The 11486-nt window shown below is 40.1% G+C and overlaps 1 protein-coding gene across 6 annotated transcripts in view; it reads right to left on the reverse strand.

Moving 5' to 3' along the window:
• Window positions 1-10443, reverse strand: part of MEAF6 (MYST/Esa1 associated factor 6) — a 29310-nt gene extending 18867 nt beyond the window's left edge. For 3 of the 6 annotated variants that reach the window (XR_001120819.3, XR_004233306.1, XR_004233307.1), the window contains exons 1-3: window positions 10250-10439; window positions 8954-9069; window positions 115-202 (exon numbers count right to left, since the gene is read on the reverse strand). Coding sequence is in view for 2 of the 6 variants with exons in the window: in XM_003765371.4 (XP_003765419.1) it covers window positions 115-202; window positions 8954-9069; window positions 10250-10339 (294 nt within the window). In the remaining 4 variants the exon portion in view is untranslated. Of the gene's footprint in view, window positions 1-114; window positions 203-8953; window positions 9070-10249 lie in introns of all 6 variants that reach the window. The other 3 variants (XR_001120818.3, XM_003765371.4, XM_012545941.3) reach the window with 2 other exon arrangements.
• Between the last annotated feature and the right edge of the window lie 1043 nt (window positions 10444-11486).

Genomic DNA, 11486 nt, shown 5'->3' on the forward strand with positions numbered 1-11486 from the left:
AGTGTGGAAAATTTACATCAAGTACAAAAAAAGTACAAAAAAAATTATCTAAATTTCACTTGGGTTGATAGTTAGTCAACCATCAAAAATGTACTGCCAGTTCAACTCACTTACCGCTGCTGAAGTAACTGAGGATTTACTGAAGAGTCGTTCAGCTTCCTTAAATTTTCGGTTCCTACGATCATTTTTGCTATTAGAGTTTCTAAAACGGAGGGGAAAAAATCTCATAAACATTTGCTGTGTCCACAATTAAATCTCATTCCATAATACCTTGATTTGATAAGAAAAAACTGATTTTTTGAGAAAAATGGTTTTCCACAAGGAAAAAATTTTCAGCTGAAAGGCATACTTAAGTAAAAAAACAACTTAATCTAGGATTTTTTTTTTTGCTTTAAAGTAACAGAATATTCAATTCACAAGCTTTTGAAGATGGAAGAATAAAGCTTTAGTTAATGACTAAAACTAATAAAAAGGATATTTCAGTTCCATACACTGACCAGAAAGACCAGAAAAGAGAGGAAAGATAATGAGAAAGGGAAAAAAGATAAAGAGAAGAGAAAAAAAGTCAAGAAGAAGCAAAGACACTCACTCCTACATTGGGAGAGGAAAAAAAACAAAAGGGGAGGTACTCCAAAGGGAAAAAGAAGCATACACATACAAACAACCATACCCATACCCATACCAGGAATAAGAGAGGAAGACACAAACCAAGAAAAAAATTATCCTACTCTTCAAAATTTATCACTGGCTATATATTGAAGCTTAATCACATCCACCATGAATATCTTCATTTTCCAATTATTCAGACGTTTGTAATAAAATCATGGGACTCTAGGAAAAGGAGATGGGGCATTAAATTAATTATTATAATTTCCTGAATAAAATGCAACCTATTCTTCTCCTTTCCCTATTCAATTGTAAGCCAGAGTTTTGTCCATTTGCACCATTTGTCCCAGAAACACATACTTATGGAGAAGCTTTAAGAGCTGTCTGTCCAAATTCATATTGCAAGCTAAGTTATAGACATTCTTCAACCGTTTGTTCTTTTCCATGTGGATGATATAGTCAACTGTTCTGAATGGCTCTGCATCTTTCCAAGCATATATCTCCTTTATATATACTTATTTCAATCAGGTGGCTTTTATAATCTTTATTCCTTTTAGTGACACTGCTATCCCTTTATGAACACAACTAGGACTATAATGTTAAAGTCTAAGTGTAGTGTTATTTCCCAAACTTTATTTCCTTTCTGCCCAGATAGTTTCTAGAGTACTCCAAAAATAAAATCACTTCTATTTCTTCTTTCACAGACCTTCACCCAAATATCCACCTTACTTTTTTCTCTTCTCTGTTTCTTGGATTTCTGAGTAGCTCCTTGAGCATTTATGTATACATATTTGAGGTCACAGATTTTATTACTAGCTTTTTTTCTTAGATTTTTATCTACTGTGAACTTATGGGTATCTCAACTGCTACTACTCTTCACTGCAAAAAATCTTTTTTGTTCTGTTTTATTAGCATGTAACTGCATAAAAGACTAAATATTATTTTTGTCTCCTCTGCTTTTGTTGTGATCTTGCCTTTTTTATTGCTATTTTGTTTATTTTCTGTCCTCTTTAATCAGACTTGCTAAAGACTTACCAATTTTATTAGTTGGATTTTTGTTTCTATAGCTTTCAATTCTATAGTTTTTTTTGGTTTCCAGTTTATTTCTCCTCTAACTTTTAATATCTTCTCTTTTTAACTTATTTTAGATGTTTCCTTTCAATTTTTAAAAAATGCATAGTTTAATTCATTAATTCTCTCTTGTTTATCAGGATATGATTTTTTTTCTCATAAGAGCTTAGAAATTTGATATGTTATTTTATTTTTATTTTCTTTCAGTTATTATAGTTTCTGTAATTTGTTCAGAGACCCACTCAACAATAAGAATTTTACTGTTAAGTCTCCATTTGCCTGTACCTTTGTGTTCTCTAAAGTAATTGCTATTTTTATTGTGTGAATAGTTTGTAAAAGATGTCTACTCTTTCTGCTTTTTTACACTTTTTATAATATACAATATATTCATGTCTTAATATTTACTCAATTTTTGAAAAATTCCATGTAATGCTAGAAAATATGTTTATTTTTTAGCAGTCTCATTTAAAAGAACTCAAAATTGAAACCTTCTCCAAAAGTAGGATGAGTGATCCTCTAAGCACCAAATCTCTGCAGATAACATACACTCTAAAGTCCCTTACTCCTTTCATAGATTCTCCTTCAATGACTGTATAGTATACCTTCCCATTAAAGAAACAAGATTTCTCCCTTTCTTTCCTCATTTTGATGTCCTTTCCCTTTGCCTGCCTGCCTATTCTCCAATAGGCTCTATACAAGTTATTTTTTTTTCATTGCTACCTTTGACTTCATCAGTCTCATCACATTCCTCCTCTCCCCCTTTTTATGTATCCTCTCCTTCTATAATTTAGTTTCATAAACAGCCATACATATATATCTACGTAAGTATATATGTGGGAGGAGGGTACTATGAAGTATAATATAGCCTTGTAGTCTAAGATATTTCAGACCTATTTCTTCCCTATCACCTCTATTTGATGTCTGCTTCAAATATTTCAAACACTTCTTTTCTTAATTGAACATCCCATTTTTTCTTCATTAATAACAGGATCAGATTTGGATATGTTATGTTGAGCTACATCTTTAATGCATTTTGCTTGTTGAGGCAAATTGTTTTACTTCCTTTTGTGGTTTCTGGTGGGTGCAGAATAATCTTGTTATATTTGAGTCTTTCCTTGTCACTTGCAAAATTTATTGTTTCTTTACAGAATTCTTATATTTAAATCTTCTATATCTTAAGAGTTTTCAGTATAGGGTTTTATTATGAAGATCTGTGAGTTCTTTCAATTGGCACTGTTTTCTGTATTCAGAAGTTCTGAGTAGTTTTCTTGAATTATTTGGCAGTTGTCTATATTCAGAAGTAATGAGTAGTTTTCTCGCATTATTTCTAACAGTATGTGATCAAGGTATGTTGGTTAGTCATGTTTTTATGAGAGACCTATCATCCTTAAGTCATCTCTAGCATCCCAGTTTTGAGAGCAACATGCTTTACTTATATAGAGATCATGCTTTCTTTTAATATTAATAGTTTTTTGCTTCTCTTCTTATAGGCTGTCCTATGCATTGACATTTGTTCTTTTTTGTTTCTTTAATGAGACTTACCATGATAAGATTCAAATTTTTCTACTCTTCTAATTATTTCTGCTATGCAGGCCTGAAATTCTGCTTTTATTTCTCTTTTATACCTTTCAGGAACATCTTGCTATGGTTCTATACTCTCTTGGGAATACAAAGGGTCTTCTGCCTCAGCAGGTACCGATTCATTTTCTTATAATACAGATGCCTGAACTTTGTTTCCTAATTTGAAGGTCATTTCCCTTTCTGTTATTAATATTTTTCTGGTGTTTTTTTCTGTTTATGTTTAAGGTCTTTGAGTTTTCTTCCACCTGAGGTTTTTGGAGGATCTTTTTTCTTTATTTTTCCCTATGGCTCCATTTGGATCCCATTCTTTTGATGCTAGATACCTGGGAACTAGATTTCAAAACTTCCTTAGTCTCTTCCCACACTGGAGAATTCATGATTCACCAGAGTTGGTCTCTGCTCCAAGTGACTTCCAGGAGTAAAGAACTGGCCCCAGTGAGATGCTGGACTTTTTCTCTCAGGTTAGTGAAGTGCCACATAGCCCCCAGACACAGGATCTGCCCCATCTTCTATTCCTGAGTTTAGTTCAAGTTTTGCTACATCCCAAAATACTGGAACTCTGTTGCACTATGAGCAATTTTTTGCCACTTGGCTCTCTTGAGGCAATGGGAGGCAAGAGTAAAGGTGTGCTGTAGTAGAGAGAAATTCTATACCAAGTATGTAGATTGACTAGGATAGACTTGTTTCTAGGACCATAGTGGGATGAGGGAGTGCTAAATGGGCAAGTTAGGGGCTAGGGATTAGCCTTCTCTGCTGTCAATTCATCAAATATTTATCTTGTTTGGCTTCTTCATAGCCTAGGTCATGAAGACTAATAAAACTGATTTATCTCTACTGCATAATTCTTATTTTAGAAAAGTTTGAGAGGAAATGAAGATTGGAGAAAATCTCTAGCCCTTCATCTTATTAATCGTGGGACCTAGAAGTCTGATATGTTTCTTATTAGATTTCAATAACTACCTTCTAGTCAAGGTCTGACTTCTCCCTTTTGACTGCAGTTTCCTGGAGGGCTGGATCTTAAAACACTTTCAACTTCCTCTCACTCTGGGCAATTTACATTTCACTGTCCTATGTCCCAGCCTTAAGTGACTTCTGGAGAAACAGAACTGGCTCCAGCTGGATGCTTTCCCTCTCAGTCGGTGAAGTGTCAAAAAGACAGGTACAAAGATACTACTTTAATTCCAATGGCTAAGTTATAAGCACCAAGTGTCACTGCTGTTCTAACTGAGCAAGCTATTGGGATTTGATTTTTCTTGGCACTAGGAAAATTATGGGAAGTGAGTAGAACTGAGTTCTGTGGCAAATCTGATAGATAAGTTTGTGCAGCCCTGTTGCTAGAGCATGATGAACAGGGAAGGGGTTGCTGAGTGATGATGTTATCGACCAGAGATTAGTCTTCTTTGCAGTTAGTTTATTGAACTGCTACCTGTTCAAAGCTCTCGGTGTACTAGGCCATAGAGATATCTGAAACTACTTTATGCAAAATTCCTATTTGGAGGAAATTGTGAAAAGTTACAAAGATTGGAGAAAGTATCTCCAATATTCTATCCTATTAGTCATGTGAACCAGAAGAAGGAAATCTTTATGGTAACCAAATTTTAAACAATTTCTCCCCTTCCCCAAACAGCGAGGTAATGCAGTGGATAATGTTCTGGGTCTGTAGTTCAGAAGATTTTCTGTTTGTTCATATCTGGCTCATACACTAACTGTATGACTCTGGTCAAGTCACTTAACCCCATATGCCAGTTGTCTCATCTATAAAATGAGCTGGAAAAGATGACAAACCACTCCAATATCTCTGCCAAGAAAAATCCAAATGGGGTCAAGAAGAGTTGGACGTGACTGAAAACTGAAATAACTCAACAAAATCCTTTTTAGCTTAGAGCCATTTTGATCACATATGCAAAACACTTTCTTCCCAGCAAAATATTCTTCCCAACCTTTGTTAACTGTACTCAATCCCTTGTCAGGAATCTCTTCCTTATATTTTAAACCAAGTCAAATAAGGTTTAAAACCTCACTGCATGCCAGTGCTATGCTAAAGATTGAGGATATAAATACAAGCCAAAAAAAACCTCAGACTAGTCCCTGAAGAAAGTCCACAAAAAGGGCAAGGGAAAGGGAAGTCAGTAGCAGAACTGAGAAAGGAGTGAATGAGTACCCCTGGGCACTTCCTCAAAATGAAAGTTCTGGAAAGAACTAATTAGAGAAGGAGGTACAGGGATCTTCCAGGATGAGAGGTCCCAGGATGCTTTTAAGAAGGTTGGGAGAGGTCATAGAAAAGTCTGAAAAGTCAGGAACAAGGGAAGCCAGGAGAGAACACTGAAAAGTGTCCATGGTCCAGAAGTCCAAATCTCTTTCTCAGATACTACCATCTTAGCCCTTCATTTCTAAAATTAACTTCCATTTTCTCCTTTCCTTGACTTCAATGGACAAGGGCGGGGGATGTGTGTCCTATGGTCTTTAGTTTCCTGCCCAAGACTTGCTTTCTTTAGCAATATTGTCTAGGTCACTTCCAGAAATACCTTTTATGCTCAAGTGAATCGTCATAAGCAGGGAGTAGCCATCTGTTTTGATAAATCTGGGGATACATTCATCAGAAAGCCTACAAACCCTTATATTTCTTTAATTCAGTCATCAATTGGTAGCTTCAGTACCATGGGCAGGAACCACCTTCCACTGCAGCTCTTTGCTTCTTCCTCTAATCCTCAATGGGATGATCTTTACCTAATAGCTTCTGCTGTACAACTGTGTCAAACTGGAGGACAAAGTACAACTTCTTCCTCAGAAGATTCAAATCCCTCCTCTTCAGGGAAAGCTTGTATTTTTAAGCTTTAAGTATATGGTTGTCCCTTTCCTTCTTTTAATCCTCTCTGTAACACTCTTCCACTCTCACCTACTAGGCAAGGGTCAAGATTACCCTTTCCTCCACTGAACTTTCACCTTTTTTTCTTTCAGGAATGATTCAGGAATTCTCACAGCCTGAAAGGAGGACAATCAAACATACCACGAAAGAGATCTGCATATCCCAAGAGAAAAAGAAAGACAAATATTTCACAAGAGGAAAGCACATGCATTCATGTGTATATGCACCGGCAGCAACCCAAGGTATAGACAGAGTTAGACATACACACTCCCTAAGAAGAAGGGAGCGACAGACATATAAACCAAGAGGAAAGGAGACATAAATAAGGAGAGACAGACACAGAAACATACAAACCAAGATGAGGGAGACAGATGCACACTCCAAGAAAAAGGAAGAATGACTGAAATCATATCACAAACCAAAAAGAAGGAAGGCGGAGACAAATATATATAAACCAATCAAGAGGAAGAAAGAGAAAAAAAAGACACCAAGGGAAAAAAAATGGACATGACAAATTCAAAATAAATGGAATAGTAAAAAACTGACACACATGCATGCATGAAAGCACACACATTAATCAAGAGAAAAGGAAAAAAGACACACGCACTAAGAGGGAGAGACAGACAGACACACTCCCTCTCATACCAAGAGGGAGGCCTTCATCCAAGTAGTGATAAACCATAATAAAGGAAACATCCACAAAAGATGAGACACAATTTTTAAAAAAGAAAAAAAGACCCAGCCACCAGAGATAAAAAAGAAAGAAGCCACAAAGAGCAAGGAAGAAAACAAAATGTACAAAAAAGCTAAAAACAGGGGCAGCTAGGTGGTGCAGCAGATAGAGCATCAGCCCTGAAGTCAGGAGGATCTGAGTTCAAATCTGACCTCAGACACTTAATACTTCCTGGCTGTGACCCTGGGCAAGTCACTTAACCCCAATTGCCTTAGTTAAAAAAAAAAAAAAGGCTAAAAATAAAAAACAGAAAATTCAAGGAAAAATCTCACAAGGACAGAAGGGAGCCATGAGCAAAGACAAAAGGCAAACACTATACATCAATGGAGAGGAGAAGGACACAAAGTTGGGACAGAGAGACAAAATGGACAGGATATAAAAGAGGGGATAGAAAAAGTAAAATAGAAACAGGAAGATGAGAACTGATGGAATTAACATTCACAGCTGAGCATATAGAAAGCTTTTAAAAAGGTTTACAAAGTTCTTTTAGATACTATCATTGATGAAATAGCTGCAAATTAACTCTTTTCACACCAAATTAACTAAATTTGGTTCAGATTTAGCTGTCACTATACTTTTTAAAAAAAATTTTATATTTTATTTTTCCCCCAGTTACATGTACATTTTTTACATTTGTTTTTATAACTGGGTTCCAGATTCTCTCCCTTTTTCTTTCCCCATCCCCCCAATTGAGAAGGCACACATGAAGTTTGTAAAACACTTTTCCATAAAAGTCATATTGTGTTGCTGTACTTTGAAAAGCTAAAGCACTGTTCACAAATCTTGCACCGTTCTGATCCAAACTTTAGCCCTCAGAGACACCAAAAGAAATTATCTGAATCACTGGAGGATGATCTCAGGGAACCTAATGACCAGGATGTGGAAAGGGGGGGAATGTTAACATTACCAGAGCTGAAGTTTTCATATAAGCAACCATTTCATTGCATTGTCTATCCTCAAGGATTCCAAAGTGCACATCATTTTGGCCCCCAAGGGTGACAGACTACTGTAGAGGAATAAGAATGAACTGGGGTAGTCTGCTCTGGTGGGTTAGAATAATAGTTTGGAAGTTTATAAAGCTTCATCACCACCACTCTGTGACGAAAGTAGTAAATGGATTACAATCCCCTTCATATAATACATAAAGTTGAGGCTCAAGTAAGTGACCTGTCTAAAGACTAACAAGTGAGCTAGGACCCTTAGTCTTCTCATTCCATGTCCAGGGCTCCCTCCAGTCCTAAGGCCTTTTGTTCTACTAACTACTACTATGTCCCAGACTCCAAGTTGGCTTTGATGGCTACTTTTCTGACTCAGGTTTGGTGACAGTACTATCTGTTTGGGTGTCAATTTCTTCATGTTTAAATGTACAGATCAGTCTACTTATTTCTAAGTCTCTTCCAGCTTCTAAACAAGAATCATTATTTTAAGAGCAGAAAACAGCAGGAGTCAAAACTCAGAAACAACAGTATACTACACAGGAAAGTGTCTCTGGTTCTACCCACTAAATTTCAAGATTCTATAACTGAACAGTTTTTGGAAGAGTTTTGGGATTGGAAAATGAAAAAATCATTGCCTCCAGTGACTGGATGTTAAGTACAAATGTGAACCATAAGTTTAAAGCTGGAAGGGACTTTAGAATTCATCTATTGCCAACATCATCATTTTATAGAGAGGGACAGGGAAGCCCCAAAATGTATATGACTTTGAGCAATCACTTTTAAAAATAAATTAATAAAGCAGGAATTAAAATAGTAGCCTCCCCCCACCCCCCGAATATAAATTCAGCATTCTTGCCAACACTGGACAGCAGAAAGCATAGATTAGGAAAGAAATGAAATTGATCCCTGGGGACTGATCACTTCATTAAAACAAAAACAAAAATCCAGATGCTAAACTCACATAGAATGACTGAACAAATATGGGAATTTGCTACCTGGAATTTGGTAAACTATATGACTCCATATACGATGACAAACGGTGCTATAGACGTTAAAGAAAATTATAAATGGCTACTGGAGATACATTCTTAAAAACAGAAATTGGTAACATTCTATCCAAAATACCAGCTATAAAACAGAAGCCTTTCTGACACTCACTTTTGATTTGTCAGATAGCGGTCCCAGCCCCGAATAATATTGCCATACATCTGGGTGTCTTCTAGGTAGCTCCCTTCAAAAGCATAGATTTGTCTCTCCAAGTTTGCCAGCGTCTCCTGGTGGACACACACACAGAAAAAAGCACAGGGATGCTACTACCTTTCAGTCTGGATTATTCAATGTGATCAAACGGAGATCGAGCCAACAGGTTTAAAACTGAGGCAATTCACAGCTGACACCTCTCCTTCAGTACATTTGCACTGATTCTCACCCCCCACTGGGCAAACCCAAACTACGACAGAATCTCCGCTTTGCTTTGGGAGGTAAAAAATTAGAATTCAGAATACATCAGGCCCTTCACTGTCTCTGAGTATAGTAATGCTGCTTTTAACACCCGGAGGAGCAGGCTGGCCAATACCACGGGCGAATTTCCCTCGCGTGGATAAAAGGTAGAAGAGCAAAGCGGTCTCTGGAAGGGCCTTCATCCACAAGGCTTGCGAAGCCCTTAAGGGTCAAGATCCCTTTCCTATTGGCAGGAGCTAGCAAATGCCCCGGGCTGAGCCCCGATCCCTCGTTGCCATGGTAACCAACATCTCTGCTCCAGGGGAAGCTGCTGCTCCAGGGGAAGCTGCCTCCCCACCAGCCGGACTCGGCTCTCTTCCAGGCACTTTTTTATGCCCAAATCATGACAAATTCCCCCGTCGCTAATATCCCTCCCGCACCATCTTGTCCCCACTCCCAAGGATGCCCCTTCTCTTTCTACAAGGGTCCTTTCACTTCCTCGCAGAGCCTCCCTGGCCCTCAGTCTCGCCAGCTGTAAAATAAACAGGCTGGGCTGGAAGGCCTTCTGAGCCTTCCGATCCTAGGAAGGCACCCAGCTTCCCCTGGGTGCCCCCCCCGCCCGCTGGGGGCGCCAAGGCCTTCTCCACTCCGCCCCGCCCCGCCCCGCCCATCCCGCTTCTCAGCTGGCCCCGCCCCCGTGGCTCGCGCCCGTCAGGCCTCGGGGGCGCGTGGGGACGCGGGCCCGCGAAGGCGGGCGCGAGCCTGAGTGCAGCTGGGCCCCCGGGCGCGAGGATGGGGCCCCCGGGCCACGGGGAGCGCGAGGCGGAAGCGGAGGCAAGGGCCCCGCGCACCGGGCTCGCGGAGCGCCCCAGGCCCGCGCCGCTGCCGCCGGCATAACGGCCGCCTGGAAGCCGGACCGGGCCGGGCCGGGCCGGATCCCCGCCGCGGGGAGCACCCGAGCTGGGCGGGGAGGCCCCCGGGCTCCCTCTCTTCGCCTCCCTCCAGCCCCCTCACCGCCAGCTCCTGCTTGCGCTTCACCAGCTCGGCCAGCTCCCGCCGGGTGTCCGGGATCTGCGGCGGCGCCGCCTTGTTGTGCATCGCCATGTTGGGCCGAGGCGCGAGGAAGGAGGCAGCGAGCGAGCGAGCGAGCGAGCGAGGGAGGGAGCGAGGGAGGGAGCGAGCGAACGAGCGAGGGAGGCGGCCCCGCCGCGCCCCCGCCCCTCGGCCACCAGGGGGCGCCGCAGCCCCGCCACTGCGCCTGCGCGGGCGTCCCGGGTGGGTAGGGGAGGAGGCCGCGGGAGAAACGAGCGGGGAGGGAGGAAAGGAAAGGAGGATGGAGAGGAAATCCGAGGGGCAGCTCGAAAATAGAGGAAATGGAAGGAGGGAAACGGACGAGAGAATAGAAAAGAAAGAGAGTGAGCAGGGAATGAGTAGGGAGAAGGAAGGGAAGGGAAGGGAAGAAGGAAAAATGAAGGGAGAAAGGAGAGAACGAGAAAGAAGAGAGGAGAGAGGGGGAGAGTGTTGGGTGCAGGGGGTCCCCAGAATGTTGGGATTCTGGAAGGGTTTCTCAGCCGGCTCCTCCGATTGGCTAGGGCTAGGGCATGGCTACCAGTTTGAGCTAGTGGTTGGAGCCTAGAAGAGACAAAGCTCATGAGAAAGATAACAGCTGGCGAGAAAACATGAGTGACAACAACACTCTTGCAAGCGAACCCTACGTTCGCAAGTGAATTTAATTAAAAGAATTTACTTTAAAAAAAACTTTTTAATTTTAATAAAAAGATTGGAAAAGGTGTTTAAGTATTTAATTCCAGAACAGTTATATCGAACAAGAGACAAGAAAATGTTTGTACCGCAGTACACGTAATACAGATAAAAGTTTCCACAGTAGTAATAAACTTGAATGAAATTGACTTTTTCATAAATGTAATATAAAATGTTCCATAAGTTATATCCCTTCAAGAAAACTGATTGCACTAAAATTTTCTTCTCAAAACTACACTGAAGACATTTCTATAATATTCTATAAATTTCTATAATAAGACAGTTCAATAATCAAGAGAATAATAGCTAGGTCCCACAAACAGTTGGATCAATATCCAATTAGTCTTACATCATTTTGAAACATTTCATAGGAAGATGGCTAGGCCAAATGCTCATTTATTTAATTATTTGAGATATAATGACTGCATATTTTCAGATAGAAAACAAAAAGATCTTACATATTGCACTGTATTCATGTCTTCTATTGGCT

Source organism: Sarcophilus harrisii, chromosome 3, assembly GCF_902635505.1.
Source record: "Sarcophilus harrisii chromosome 3, mSarHar1.11, whole genome shotgun sequence".
Taxonomy (NCBI): domain Eukaryota; kingdom Metazoa; phylum Chordata; class Mammalia; order Dasyuromorphia; family Dasyuridae; genus Sarcophilus; species Sarcophilus harrisii.